Source organism: Podarcis melisellensis (genome assembly GCF_964234715.1).
Source record: "Podarcis melisellensis genome assembly, chromosome: 9".
Lineage (NCBI taxonomy): Eukaryota > Metazoa > Chordata > Lepidosauria > Squamata > Lacertidae > Podarcis > Podarcis melisellensis.
Window position 1 is genome coordinate 72,767,358 of NC_138541.1, and position 14,005 is coordinate 72,781,362.

At 47.3% G+C, this 14,005-nt stretch overlaps 1 protein-coding gene across 2 annotated transcripts in view; it reads left to right on the forward strand.

Moving 5' to 3' along the window:
• MAN2C1 (mannosidase alpha class 2C member 1) overlaps window positions 1-14,005 on the forward strand; it is a 32,501-nt gene that overhangs the window by 10,623 nt on the left and 7,873 nt on the right. For both annotated transcript variants that reach the window (XM_081925562.1, XM_081925563.1), the window contains exons 9-20: window positions 585-677; window positions 883-999; window positions 2,733-2,828; window positions 4,353-4,498; window positions 5,138-5,261; window positions 5,764-5,885; window positions 6,724-6,809; window positions 7,989-8,159; window positions 8,478-8,560; window positions 10,720-10,814; window positions 10,898-11,002; window positions 13,759-13,915. In XM_081925562.1, coding sequence (XP_081781688.1) covers window positions 585-677; window positions 883-999; window positions 2,733-2,828; window positions 4,353-4,498; window positions 5,138-5,261; window positions 5,764-5,885; window positions 6,724-6,809; window positions 7,989-8,159; window positions 8,478-8,560; window positions 10,720-10,814; window positions 10,898-11,002; window positions 13,759-13,915 — 1,395 coding nt within the window. The remainder of the gene's footprint in view (window positions 1-584; window positions 678-882; window positions 1,000-2,732; window positions 2,829-4,352; window positions 4,499-5,137; window positions 5,262-5,763; window positions 5,886-6,723; window positions 6,810-7,988; window positions 8,160-8,477; window positions 8,561-10,719; window positions 10,815-10,897; window positions 11,003-13,758; window positions 13,916-14,005) is intronic.

The window sequence follows — 14,005 nt, forward strand, 5'->3', positions numbered from 1 at the left end:
TCACCCTGGGCCAGCAGGGGGATACTGTAGATAGTTATGCAAATAAGGGATCGAAAGTGACGTTCAGTGATTGGATAGTTTTAGAAAATTGTTACAGTAATGTTGTACAGGAGCTCTATATAAGCAGGCTGACTGAACCCTTCAGTCAGTTCTGTTCTGGCCTGTGAATAAACAAGAGCTGTTTGAAGAATCGCTGTGTCGTCTGATATGTTCACCCACAACTTAACACTTAGGTTTCTAGCAGGGTAGCCAATGTGGCGACCTGCAAATGTTTTCGTACGCCAATTCCCAGCAGCCTCGGCCAGCATGACTCTTGGTCACTGATGATGGGCATTAGCAGGGCGCCCATCTAGAGGACACCACGTTGGCCAGCCCTGAAAAGAATCTCATTGTACTCTGTGGTCCATACTGCTTGATCTTCTTGGGCTGCTAGAGCTGAGAATTCTTAGATGGAGCACTATTTTTTCTGGGATGGGCAATTGCTCCGGCGAAGAACGCTGCCAAACTGTGCAGGTGGAGGGGTAGGAAAGAGTGATGGGCTTAAGCTTTCTGCATAGGGTTACAGGCTTGTGATCTTCCCCCAGGACGGCAATCTTCCAAGTGGAGAATCCATGGTTCGTCAGTTCCTGCAGGGACAGCGGTTCTTCCAGAAGGAGTTTGGGAAGCTATGCTTGGAGGTAGGTGCTCCCAGCCCTAGACATGTCCTTTGGTCCCAGGGTGGGGGGGGACTTCAGGCATGGGGGCAAAATGCAGCCCTCAAGCCCTCTCAGTCTGGCCCTTAGGGCACCCATCAAAGGCAATGGTTCAAAGGTAATTAAATTCAAGGTAAAGGACCCCTGACAGTGAAGTCCACTTTCACCTGTTTTTCTCCTGCACAATCAGTTCTGGTTGCCAGACACGTTTGGCTACTCTGCACAGCTGCCCCAAGTGATGAACGGCTGCGGGATCCACCGGTTTCTAACGCAAAAGCTTAGCTGGAACCTCGTGAACACTTTCCCGGTGAGTTGTTTTGCTGTTTTTCAGTCAATAAAAAGTCTAATACAGTGGCACCTCGGGTTACATACGCTTCAGGTTACATATGCTTCAGGTCACAGACTCTGCTAACCCAGAAATATTGCTTCAGGTTAAGACCTTTGCTTCAGGATGAGAACAGAAATCGTGCTCCGGCAGCAGCGGGAGGCCCCATTAGCTAAAGTGGTGCTTCAGGTTAAGAACAGTTTCAGGTTAAGAACGGACCTCCAGAACGAATTAAGTACTTAACCTGAGGTACCACTGTAGTTTAGAAATTTCAGGGGTGAGCAAACGTTTTCAGCAGGGGGTCGGTCCACTGAATCTCAGACCTTGTGGGGGGGCAGGCTATTTTTTTTGGGGGGGGGGAGTGAATGAATTCCTATGCTCCACAAATAACCCAGAGATTCATTTTAAATAAAAGGACACATTCTACTCATGTAAAAACACCAGGCAGGCCCCACAAATAACCCAGAGATGCATTTTAAATAAAAGGACACGGTCCACTCATGTAAAAACACTCTGATTCCTGGGCCGTCCGCGGGCCGGATTGAGAAGGCGATTGGGCTGAATCCGGCCCCCGGGCCTTAGTTTGCTTATCTATGGTTTAGATTGAACAAGGAATAGCTTTTCCTTGCATTGCTTGAAAGGAGTGCCTGGGTGGGTGTTTTTTCCCAGTTGAAATCTGCCCAGTAGCATCATAGGGTTATTCAAGCCATTGTTTATGAAGCTGGCTCTCCCTGCTGCCACCACCAACCGTAGTTAAGATTAACCACAGTTTAGGGTTTGGACATAGTGCTAAATCAGCGATTCCCACCCGCTTGGTTCCATAAACTCATCCTCAATGTCTCCCCTCCCCTCCAAAAAACATTATTCAGAATAGCGGTTTGCACGACCCACTAAGGAGGGTAGTAACACAGTTAAATTCAAAACAGCAACAATTAATTGCACGTGTATTCAAAAAATAAACATATGCTGTGATATAATCTTGCAGCTAAGAAATATAACAAAGACTATTGCACGAAAAATATTATGTTGGGGAGATCTCACACAGGTGAAGGGAAGCAGTGGGGAGGAGGGGAGGGTTAGGTTGAATTTGGGAAATAAAATAATATATGGGACAGCAAAGCATATAATAGATTCTTATAGAATAGTAGTATATTGTAACCAGAACAGAAGTTCAAAAGGGGAAGTAAATGTATTTTAAGTTTTTTCATTATTGGAATACTTATTATTATTTCTTATCGGTAGAAGGCAATGTTAACTTTACTTCTTCATTTTGCTGTCTGTATAATTTTCTTAAGTCAATTAAAAAAAGACAATTTCACGAAAAATATTTTTACAAACTCTTGCTAATGAAAACATACAGGTGAAGGAGATTTATAGCATAAAATATTTATATATAACTATGTAACAAACATGCACAAACCTTCGCCCACCACAAATGACCAGTAGCTAGTTTGTAAGAAAATCAATAGCTGTTACCAATAACGGGCTCTCTTGTGGCAACTCGCAACTGAAAAGGGAAAAGCTCTGCGAGCGATAAGAATAGTAAATCATTAAATGCGGTGATCAGTGCCTCTCGGATGGGCCCCACCCCCTGCAGCCCCCTTGCCTCTTAGCACCCCCTAGGTAGTCCCACCGCCTTCCAGGGGGCAAGAGCACCAACTGTGGGAACCCCTGACATAAACCATGTGACTATGGACCACAATCTTCTCTTGCAGCACAACACCTTTGTCTGGGAAGGCATTGACGGGTCCCAGGTTTTAGCCCACTTCCCACCCGCAGATTCCTATGGGCTGGCTGGTCGTGTGGAGGAGGTGAGTGAGGGCCACTTGCCCCCCGGAAGAAGGAAGTGAAGGCCAAGTTGGCGTGGGGTTTCTAGCACTTCTGAAGACTGGCAGCTGGAAGGAATGCATTGCAAGGGAATGGACTAAATGACCTGGAAACCATATCTTGTCCAAGGTGCTGGGAATTGTAACCCCTGTGAGGGGAGCCATGCGCTTTAAATGTGCTTTGTAGGAATGATCGCTGGGTGCGGAGCCCACTTCCCCTCACAAGATAAAGCCACAGCTGTCTGAACATCTTGCCCTCTGTCTAACCTTTTGCGGTCTCAGTAGTCTGCGGTGTTCTGTCTGTGACCTTTGTCTCCTTCGTCATACATTGTGTAAGGGGAAAATGACGCGGTGGAAAGAGGTGCCAAAATAACTTTGTACCACCCCACAATCTCGGAACAGGAAGATGTGTAAAGGTCACAGCCCAAAATGTATCTGCCTGGGTTTGCATATTGTGTCAATAAAAGGAGCCTCCACAGAGCTGGCCGGCAGCTTGCTTGCAGCTCACCTGTGCGCAGCCCACCTGCGTTACCAACTCCTGCCTCATGTCCTTCACTTCAGTACTTTGCGTGTGTGGTGTGTGTCAGGGGCTGCTGCTGGTTGCTCGCGAGTAACCAGGCAAGACTCCAAACCTGTCTTTTACAGGTTTTATCGTGCAAACTATTTACAGTGCAGATCCACAAAGTTCATGTCCGTCTTAGTCACTTGCAGAATCCGGAAGTGGCCCCTTCCGGCTTCTCCCCCAACGTAAGAACTTAGACACCCCAAGCCTCCACCTCCCTTCCTTGTGTTTCACCCCTCTGCGCAAGCTGGGCAACAGACGTGGTGTGGGTCCCTCCTGGCCAGCCTGGCAAGGTGAGGCACTGGGGCTCTCAGCCGCATCCTCAAGCCCTTTCCTTGCTTGGCTGGCGTTTCTGCTCACTGGAAGAGGAACTGCTCCTCAGGAGCTTTGGAGGCTCTCTGTATCCCAACCCTGCTTCCCTCCCCTGTTCCCTGACAGTGTGGATCAACCATATTGACACCAGGCAAGCAACCTTAACTGTACTATTTTCAGTGCCTGCTTAAAAGATTTTTCTTTGGGAAAGCCTATCCAGAAATGTAGAAAATGCGTGGGTCTTTATTTCTTTTTAATAATATTTTGAATATTTTAAAATACCTGTAATAATAATAATAATAATAATAATAATTAATTATACCCCGTCCTCCCCAGCCAAGACCGGGCTCAGGGCAGCTAACAACCCATAATAAAAACAAGTTGATTAAAATACAATTTAAAAAACAAGATTAAAAGGCAACATTAAAACATTAAGATGCAGCCTCTTCACAGGAGGAGAAAGGAAAAAGAAAAACTGAGTTTTTCTAGTGCAGTAATGTTGATGTTTTCTCTTATATTCTTGCAAACTTTTCTTTTACAATGGAACTGCATGTGAATCTTGTGAATAAAATAAATAAACATTCCCTGCGAAAAGAGGTCACGTCATCACGTACACGTTGTTGCCTCTGCCCTAGATGTTAAAAACGGTGAAGAACAACAGGGACAGGGGCCGTGTCAACCACAGTGCCGCTCTCTTTGGCTTCGGAGACGGGGGAGGCGGCCCAACGCAGAAGATCCTGGACAGGCTGAAGAGAATGAAGGACACAGACGGCTTGCCAAGGTCAGTCTCCCTTTGCTACCCTGACAAGCCCACTTTAAAAAGGAGAAACAAAAGCCTGGCTTCCTGTGGTTAGGAAGATGGACCCACAAAGGTATGGGCTGAATAACAGATTTGTGGGAAGCCATATACAGTCATACCTCGGGATAAATATGCTTCAGGATAAGTATTTTCGGGTTGCACTCTGCAGCAACCCGGAAGTAACAGAGCCTGTTACTTCCGGGTTTTGCCGCTCACGCATGCGCAGATGGTCAAAAATGACGTCATGCGCGGAAGCGACGAATCGCGACCCACGCATGCGCAGATGCGCAGTCACGTCTTACGTTCTATTCAGGATGCGAACGGGGCTCCGGAACGGATCCCGTTCGCATCCCAACATACCACTGTAAATGCCCCATAAACAAATTGGGATGAACACTCATTAACTCTCTGCATCTCTCCCCTGCATCTCTCCCCTGACTAGTGTTTACCTAGTCAGAGGACACTTTCCTGCACCTTAGGAGGTGGCGCAGCAGGGCCATTGAGGGGGCGTGGCCTGGAGGAAAGAGGGTGTGGCCTTTTGAGCACCCCCATGGAGAGGCATTTGGTCTCTGGGCCTGAAGCTCTCCCCACCCCTTCTACAACTTTCTTTCCTTCTCGCAGGGTTCAGATGTCCACACCTGACCAGCTTTTCACTGCCCTGGAAAAGGAAAGGGCTCAGCTGTGCACCTGGGTTGGCGAACTGTTTCTGGAGCTCCATAATGGCACATACACCACACACGGACAGGTCAGTATGCACAGGAAAACGCCGGTTAGACAGTCGTCTGGCTCAGAGTCAAAACGTCCTCAGAAGCTTCTGTTCCTGAAGTTCTAAAACCAGCATCACCTTAGAAGCTCAACTTGGGGGAAGTTTGTCCTCATAAGCCTCCCATTGGTTGCTGCAGCATCTGCTTATCTTGCTTTGTGAGACAGGAAAGCACAACCTTCTAGTTGCTGTTGGACTCCAAATCCCATCAGCTCCAGCAGAACCAATAGTCAGGAATGATGGGAGTTGTAGTCCAACAAGGTCCGGAAGGCCGCAGGGTCTGGGTACAAATACATAGAGTTGCAATGCTACAATTTGCAATCTCTGCTTATCGGTATCTGATTATCATCGTCATCATCAATTAAATAAATAATTACAGCATTGAAAAACAATTCAAAGCAACTGGCAATCATTAAAAAAAAATGCGTCTGATCATTTCTTTCCATTGCTGTTTTCTGTAAATGTTTTCTCCTTTTGGAAGCAGATTAAGAAGGGGAACCGGGAGTGTGAGCACCTGCTCCATGATGTTGAGGTTCTGAGTAGTTTTGCTTTGTCGCAGCAAAGCTCTTTCCAGTACCCTTCGGCTAAGCTTCAGCACCTGTGGAGGTACAACTTTGAATGCGAATATTTGGTGCTGTTCAGAATACAGTGGTGCCCCGCAAGACGAACGCCTCGCAAGATGGAAAACCCGCTAGACGAAAGGGTTTTCCGTTTTGGAGGCGGTTCGCAAAACGAATTTCCCTATGGGGTTGCTCCGCAAGACGAAAAAATCTTGCGAGTCCCCCTGGGTTTTTTTCGCTTCCCCCCCTTTTCCTAAGCCGCTAAGCCACTTAACAGCTGATCGCTAGAAGCCGCTAGACCGCTGTAGCGCTAATCCGCTAAGCCGCTAATGGGCTTGCTTCGCAAGACGAAAAAACCGCTAGACGAAGAGAATCGCGGAACGGATTCTTTTCGTCTTGCGAGGCACCACTGTATGGGGTCTTGTGGGGCTTTGTTGGGGTAGTAGGAAGGGTCACCAAATCCTAAGAAAGGTCACCCACCACCTTTTCCCTCCCCACTCCTATCGTGGATCCTGCCCGCTCTCCATCTGAGGACTGTGACAAGGTGTGGAGCCCCTGTAGAAGAAGAAGGAGAGTTTTGATTTGATATCCCGCTTTATCACTACCCAAAGGGGTCTCAAAGCGGCTAACATTTTCCTTTCCCTTCCTCCCCCACAACAAACACTCTGTGAGGTGAGTGGGGCTGAGAGACTTCAGAGAAGTGTGACTGGCCCAAGGTCACCCAGCAGCTGCATGTGGAGGAGCGGAGACGCGAACCCGGTTCACCAGATTACGAGTCCACCGCTCTTAACCACTACACCACACTGACCCTCACATGCTTTGTACAGATGCCAGCTAGTTCCTCTCTTCCTCTCTCCTGATTTTTTGTCCCCTTTTGGTGGCAGGCTCCTCCTCCTGAATCAGTTCCATGATGTCTTGCCAGGCAGCTGTATCCAGCTGGTAGCTGAGGATGCCATGAGATACTATTCAGGTATGAATTTACCCTGGCCTTTGAGAGAGGCCTCATGAGGCCCTTCTCCTCAGCCTGCTATCGGGATACGTTAGATTGATCAGCCCGAAAGGCAGGGCCTTCGTGGTGGCAGCCCCAGTCACATGAATTTACTTCCTAGGGAGACACATGTTGCCCATATTTTACTGGGTTTAAGAATCTAGCACTTCTCCTCTTCAGGTATTGAGCTGTCAGAATGACTATAGCATGGAACAGGGGTTTCTGAACTCTGGTCCTCAGACCAGTAGTGATCCAAAAGCTTTATTCAGGTGGTCTGTGAAGAACACTTAAAATCTGCATTCTGCAATAAAATACAGTATAAGAAATAAAAGCAGCAATACACACACAATTAAAAACCATGCTGTATCTGACACAAGGGACGCGGGTGGCGCTGTGGTGTAAACTACTGAGCTTTGGGCTTGCCGATCGGAAGGTCAGCGGTTCGAATCCCCGCGACAGAGTGAGCTCCCATTTCTCGGTCCCTGCTCCTGCCAACCTAGCAGTTTGAAAGCACGCCAAAGTGCAAGTAGGTAAATAGGTACCGCCGCCGTGGTGAGAAGGTAAATGGTGTTTCTGTGCGCTGCTCTAGTTTCGCCAGAAGCGGCTTAGTCATGTTGGCCACATGACCCAGAAAAACTGTCTGTGGACAAACGTCAGCTCCCTCTGCCAGTACAGTGGTACCTCGGGTTACAGATGCTTCAGGTTACAGAAGCTTCAGGTTACAGACTCCGCTAACCCAGAAATAGTACCTCGGGTTAAGAACTTTGCTTCAGGATGAGAACAGAAATTGCGCAGCGGCAGCAGGAGGCCCCATTTGCTAAAGTGGTACCTCAGGTTAAGAACAGTTTCAGGTTAAGAACGGGCCTCTGGAATGAATTAAGTTCTTAACCCGAGGTACCACTGTACTTTATTTTATCTTGGAGGGCAGGCACCCAAAGCAACCCAAGGAATGCTAACTGGCAGTTGGGGTGTGCGACACCAGGACAGAAGGCGACTCGGAACAGAGTAACCGGGAAGAGGGCAGGTTCTAGCTGTGGAAAGGAACCATCCGCATGGCAACATTTTGTTGCAGGTCCCCATTTGCCCCTTTTAAAATATGTGCTGCCGCCTAAGCTCACTCTGGATGGGCGAGTCCCCTTAATGGAAATCCTTTCCCCCCAGAAATTTGCAGTGCTGGATCTCAACTTCTGAAAGATGCTGTGCAGTCCCTGTTTGGAGGCCTTTTGTCAAGCAGTCAAGAGACTAACGGTGGCATCCTTGTGGTCAACACGTTGCCGTGGAAACGAACTGAAGTCATCCCCAAAGCTGGACCAGGAGGATCGAAGACCTTAGGTGCCAACAGTGCTTCAGGCCTAAAAACCTTTTGATTCACAGATAGATTACTTTATAGCAAGTTCTTCTTTATTGTAGTGTGTAAAGTACTTCTAATTGTTACAGAGTCCTTGCAATAGTCTTAAGTGAAGGGATTGTTGCATTCACAAGAAGAAATGCTAAAACCTATTTTAGTTATGCCCATTAATTTCAGTATGCATTGTGACCCCAGGTGGGAGTGAGATACAGTGCAGAGGCTTGTAGAAGGACTCAACCTTAGCCAATGCACCTGTCTTTTGGCTGCTTCGAACTTAACCTGCCTCCTTTGTACCTCTTTAGCCTTGGTGACAGTTCCCAGCATGGGCTACTGTGTTGTTCAAGATTCCTTGCCTCCTCCATATCCTGTGACAGTGACCAAAGAGGTGAGCTTCTCTGTGGCTTTTGCCAGGAAACCAGAGTTAATAATATATGCCGCAGGGCTACCAAATGGTAGGGACTGCCTCAAGGTTGCGGAATTCTGGGCCACGACGTTCAAAGATATTTATTTAATAACAAATAACAAATCGCCCCTCCTTCATATCTGGTGCTTCAGAATTATTTTCTGAAGCTGATAAAGAAAAAATAAGGAATTCATTTGCCACCTTTTGATGGCAGCAAGGATGTCTGGAGCAATGTTTTGGGAAACGTTTGAGCTAGTCAGTTTGGCCTACTGGTACACAAGGGTTTGGCAGGTAGCCTTGCTGGAAGAAAAATCCTGTAAACTGTCTCTAGGTGGATTCGTTCAAAAAGACAAGGTTATTTTTTATAATAATATTTATTAAAGTTTCAAAGCATTTACAAAAATGTAGAAAGAACAAGAAAAAAAGGGGGGAAAGAGAAAAAAGGAACAAAAAATACAGAGTACAGAAAAATAAAAATAGTTAAAAACAAATCAGTCATTCCATATCCTTTCTTTCATTTGCTTATTTCCCTGACCTCCTCACACCTCCCTTTTTTGTATTCTAATTCAATACAGTGGTGCCTCGCAAGAAGAAAAGAATCCGTTCCGCGATTCTCTTCGTCTAGCGGTTTTTTCGTCTTGCGAAGCAAGCCCATTGACAGCTTAGTGGATTAGCGCTACTGCGGTCTAGCGGCTTCCAGCGATCAGCTGTTAAGCGGCTTATCAGCGGATCAGCTGTTAAGTGGCTTAGCGGCTTAGGAAAAGGGGGGGAGCGAAAAAAACCGCGGGGACTCGCAAGATTTTTTCGTCTTGCGAAGCAACCCCATAGGGAAATCCGTTTTGCGAAGCGCCTCCAAAACGGAAAACCCTTTTGTCTTGCGAGGCGTTCATCTTGTGGGGCACCACTGTAGTTGTTTCAGCAAATCCTTTCCATTTTTGCTTTTATCTTAATAATTTATCTTAGTATTTTAAATCTTTACATTCTCGCCTATTCTTAATCCAATTTCACTTAATTCTATAACATTGCTGCTAAAACCACATAACTTCATTCCCAGCAACCTTCTAACATTCTTTAATTTTACAATGTTTCTGTAAATAATTTTTAAATTTCTTCCAATCTTCTTCTACCAACTCTTCTCCCTGGTCTCGGATTTCCAAAAAGACAAGTTTGATGAAGTATGGTTTGATTTCATATACTGTATTTTTTGCTCTATAAGACTCACTTTTTCCCTCCTAAAAAGTAAGGGGAAATGTGTGTGCGTCTTATGGAGCGAATGCAGGATGTGGAGCTATCCCAGAAGCCAGAACAGCAAGAGGGATTGCTGCTTTCACTGCACAGCGATCCCTCTTGCTGTTCTGGCTTCTGAGATTCAGATTTTTTTTCTTGTTTTCCTCCACCAAAAACTAGGTGCGTCTTGTGGTCTGGTGCGTCTTATAGAGCGAAAAATACGGTAGTTTCAGAACAAGGAGGCATGTGGACATAGAACAAGTTACATGAAAGTGCAGCAAATTCCATGACTTGGGAATGGAGATCCCGTTGTCTCTCTAGATGTTCTGTACTACAACTTCCATCACCCCTGGGGGATGATGGGAGCTAGAGCCCCTCTTTCTCTAGCTGATGGGTGAATCCAGGCAGCCTGTGTTTCCCCTTATTCTTAGGCATCAGAGTGTGACTGTTGGGATGCTGCCAGGGAGACAGGGGTATCAGGCAGGCCCCCAGCTGGCTCCAGCCACCGGCCGGCAGCCGGGCGATCTCCAGGTCACAGAACAGCATCAATCAATCAGCGACTCGAGCCTCAGTAGCCTTCTGAAGCTGCAGAGTACGCTAATTAGCAGAGTGAATAAATCTCCACAATGGAAGTGGCGGACAGAGACATGCATAAGCATTATTTACAGCATTTATTCAGCATAGTTCAGGAACAGAGGAAAAAACATGTCTGCTTCCCTTCGTCTCCAGCAAAACAGCAATAGCAAAAGCAATATACAAAACAGAAGTTCCCAGCAGACTGTGCTGGAAGTAAACAGGCATGTGACACACAACAGTCATCCCTTTTAAGGAGAAATGGAACTATATCCTAACAGTGACCTCCTAGCGACTCTTGTTCCTTTTCATTTATTTAGTTCTTAAAACTTCCTCTGCAGGTGGATGGCTCTGTCATCATGAAGAATGGTCTTGTCCGGGTCTGTCTGGATACTCTAGGGCGTGTGACATCGCTTTGCTTAATGCATCCAGAGAGGTACTTTGAGAACTGAACTTTTTTTGTTCTTAAATCAAGCCATGCAATTCCTTGACTCCTTGAGGGTGTGCTTTTCTCCTCAGAGAGTCAGTTCCGGAAGGTTGCTGCGCTAACCAGTTTGTGATATTTGACGACGTTCCATTGTATTGGGATGCCTGGGACGTTATGGACTATCACCTGGAGACCAGGTAGGTTGCCTGTCATCGTTTTGGCACAACGCTGCAGCTTGAGATTTCTTGTATGTAACGAAAGGATGCTGAAGAGCTTCTCTTCGCAGCAAAGGTTACGACACGCATTCGGTCTCTCTTGAGACAGAGATGGAATTGCAAATTGGTCAGAGAGAATCACACACGCTTCGCATCAATGGCACAATTTAGTTTAAACCACTGGAGCGCTTCCAGGTGTTGTCAAAAAATATCCAGGTGTATCACAAGCGTGTAGGGAGAAATGGCCATACAACAAGTGAGCAAAAGCAAGGGCTTATATAAAAAGAAATAGCACATTTCCTTGTTTGAGAACACTGCATGTTTTCAGCATAGCTCAAAACTCAAATCTATGTATCTCAGGGTAAGCAATGTTTACCACTGTAAGGAATGTTCTTGTATTTTGGAACCCTTCTCACTTCTGTTCTCCTCTCTCTGTTACATACTCATTTCTCTTGAAAAATCTTTAGGCACAGCCATTCTTCCTTTGCAGAGGAAAGGAAAAAAGGACTAAGGAGGAGGGCGTAGTACAGACTTACCTCTTAGTGTGAGTGGCATGGAGGGAACCAATGAAAATGATGGCCAACAGACTGAAAACAAAGGGAAATGGAATGTCTAATTCACTAATGGAGCAAATAAAGGAGCAGCCAGAGCTCAGTGCAGTAGGGAGCCTGCTTTGCAGGATTAGTTGCCAGAACCTCCAGTTAGAAGGTAGTAGGTGATGGTGGAGGGAACTGCCTGAGACCTTGGAGAACTGCTGCCGGCCAGTGTAGTACTGATCTAGGTGGAGAAATGTCTGCCTCTGTGTAAGGGAACTTTATTTGGTGGGACCAGGCGGGCAGGCACGGAACGGAATGAAATCTAATCTGCTATCTGAAACCTTTTGGCTTTTCTAGGTAGTGTGGTGGATTTCTTCGGTAAACACACCATTGTGATGCTTAAGATGGCTTTATCTGGTCACAATAGCGGCCTCTGGGGAGCCCACAAAAGTGGAGTCCCAAACCTAGAAATCACACAGGCTTACATAGAGACATTCCTTCACCTTAGCTTTGCACATGTGTGGAAGTGAAGCCACGTTCTCAGTGGGAAAGTGTGCCTGCATGGTCAGAGCTGGATGCCTGATTCACCAACAGGAACACGGCATCTGCTTTCTATCAAACTAGCCCAAGGCTGAGTTTTCCCCGCACAAACATTCTTGACACCTCCTTAATACAGTCTGAGCAAGCAGATTGTCCTGACCGTATCCTTACCCAAGAGGTCATTCTGGACGCAGCATGCCCTCACTTGTTTACATCTCTTCACATATGGGTATTGGGCATTTGAAACATGGCACAGAGTGCGTGCAGAGTAGACCACACAGGTGGGAACACTGAAGAGACGCAAAAATATATTTGCATGGTTTAATAACAAAACTCCTCTAACATACATCTTACATAGTGTCTATAGTCATCACCCATCCACCCACCAGGGGAGAGTAAGGTGCATACTGCACATTATATACCATTCACAATTGCTGACACAGCTAATTACAGTGACTTATCAGCACCTGCTACACTGGTAAAGGTAAAGGGACTCCTGACCATTAGGTTCAGTCGTGGCCGACTCTGGGGTTGTGGTGCTCATCTCGTTTTATTGGCCGAGGGAGCCGGTGTACAGCTTCCGGGTCATGTGGCCAGCATTGACTAAGCTGCTTCTGGCGAACCAGAGCAGTGCATGGAAACGCCATTTACCTTCCCACTGGAGTGGTACCTATTTATCTACTTGCACCTTGACGTGCTTTCGAACTGCTAGGTTGGCAGGAGCAGGGACCGAGCAACGGGAGCTCACCCCGTCGTGGGGATTCGAACCGCCGACCTTCTGATTGGCAAGTCCTAGGCTCTGTGGTTTAACCCACAGCGCCACCCGCGTCCCTATGCTACACTGCTACACAGCTGTAAAAACGAGGTCAGGATATGCACCCTGGCTTTTAAATTGGTACACACCCTGTGGAACAATAATGAACCCCAACATTTAAACAAACTATTCAACAATGGGCTGTCTACGCTACAGTAGTCAGCAGAGACAGCTCCCCATGGGTATCGAGCTTTTTGTGCTCCCTCTTGTGAGGAGAAGCACCATCTTCTACTCAGAATAAAGCTTCCCACAGCCACCGTTGGAGGCAGTGATGCTCCTGAATACCATTTCCTGGGAACCACAAGAGGGGAGAGGGCTGCTCTTGTGATCGGTTCCTGCTTGTGGGATTCCCATCTTGGGCATTTGGTTGGCACTAGACGGGCTGGACTAGACGGGCTATTGGCTTGATCCAGCAGGGCTCTTTGGATATTCTTCCCTTACGGCCTAGAACAGGGGTCCCCAAACTAAGGCCCGTGGGCTGGATAAGGCCCATGGGACTCGTTTATCCAGCCTGCGGCAACTGCCGTTGCCCGCTCTTACCAGTGCTGCACAGCGCAGCTGCCCACTTCCGGGTCGGAGGAGCACCGGAAATTGTGCGCATGCGCAAGTGTTATTTCCGGTGCACATTCGGGTCGGAGGAGGCCCGCGCACATGCACACAAGCTATTTCCAGTGCTCCTCCGACCCGGAAGTGCGCCGGAAAGAGCATGTGCGCACACGTATGGGCATACGCTCCCCCACCCTCCGGTCCGCCGCGCAATCGGCGCTGGAGACACCGGCCCGAGGTGCAGTAAGTTTGCTGAGCCCTGGCCTATGAGCCAATGATTTCCTTGTAAATATCCCTTTCAGGAGGACCGTTGCACATCTCCTTAAACCCTTGGAAATCATCCAGGCAGGGGGACTGCGGGGCAGTGTGACCTTCTCCCTTCAGATCAGCGAGAAGAGCGTCCTTACCCAAGAGGTCATTCTGGACGCAGCATGCCCTCACGTCCGCTTCCAGACTCAGGTTCGATATGCTTGTAATCTTCTCTGGAAGCTCTTTCCCCTCCTAAATACACCCACACCTGTGTATGTTTTGTAAATCTGTTTTTTCCCC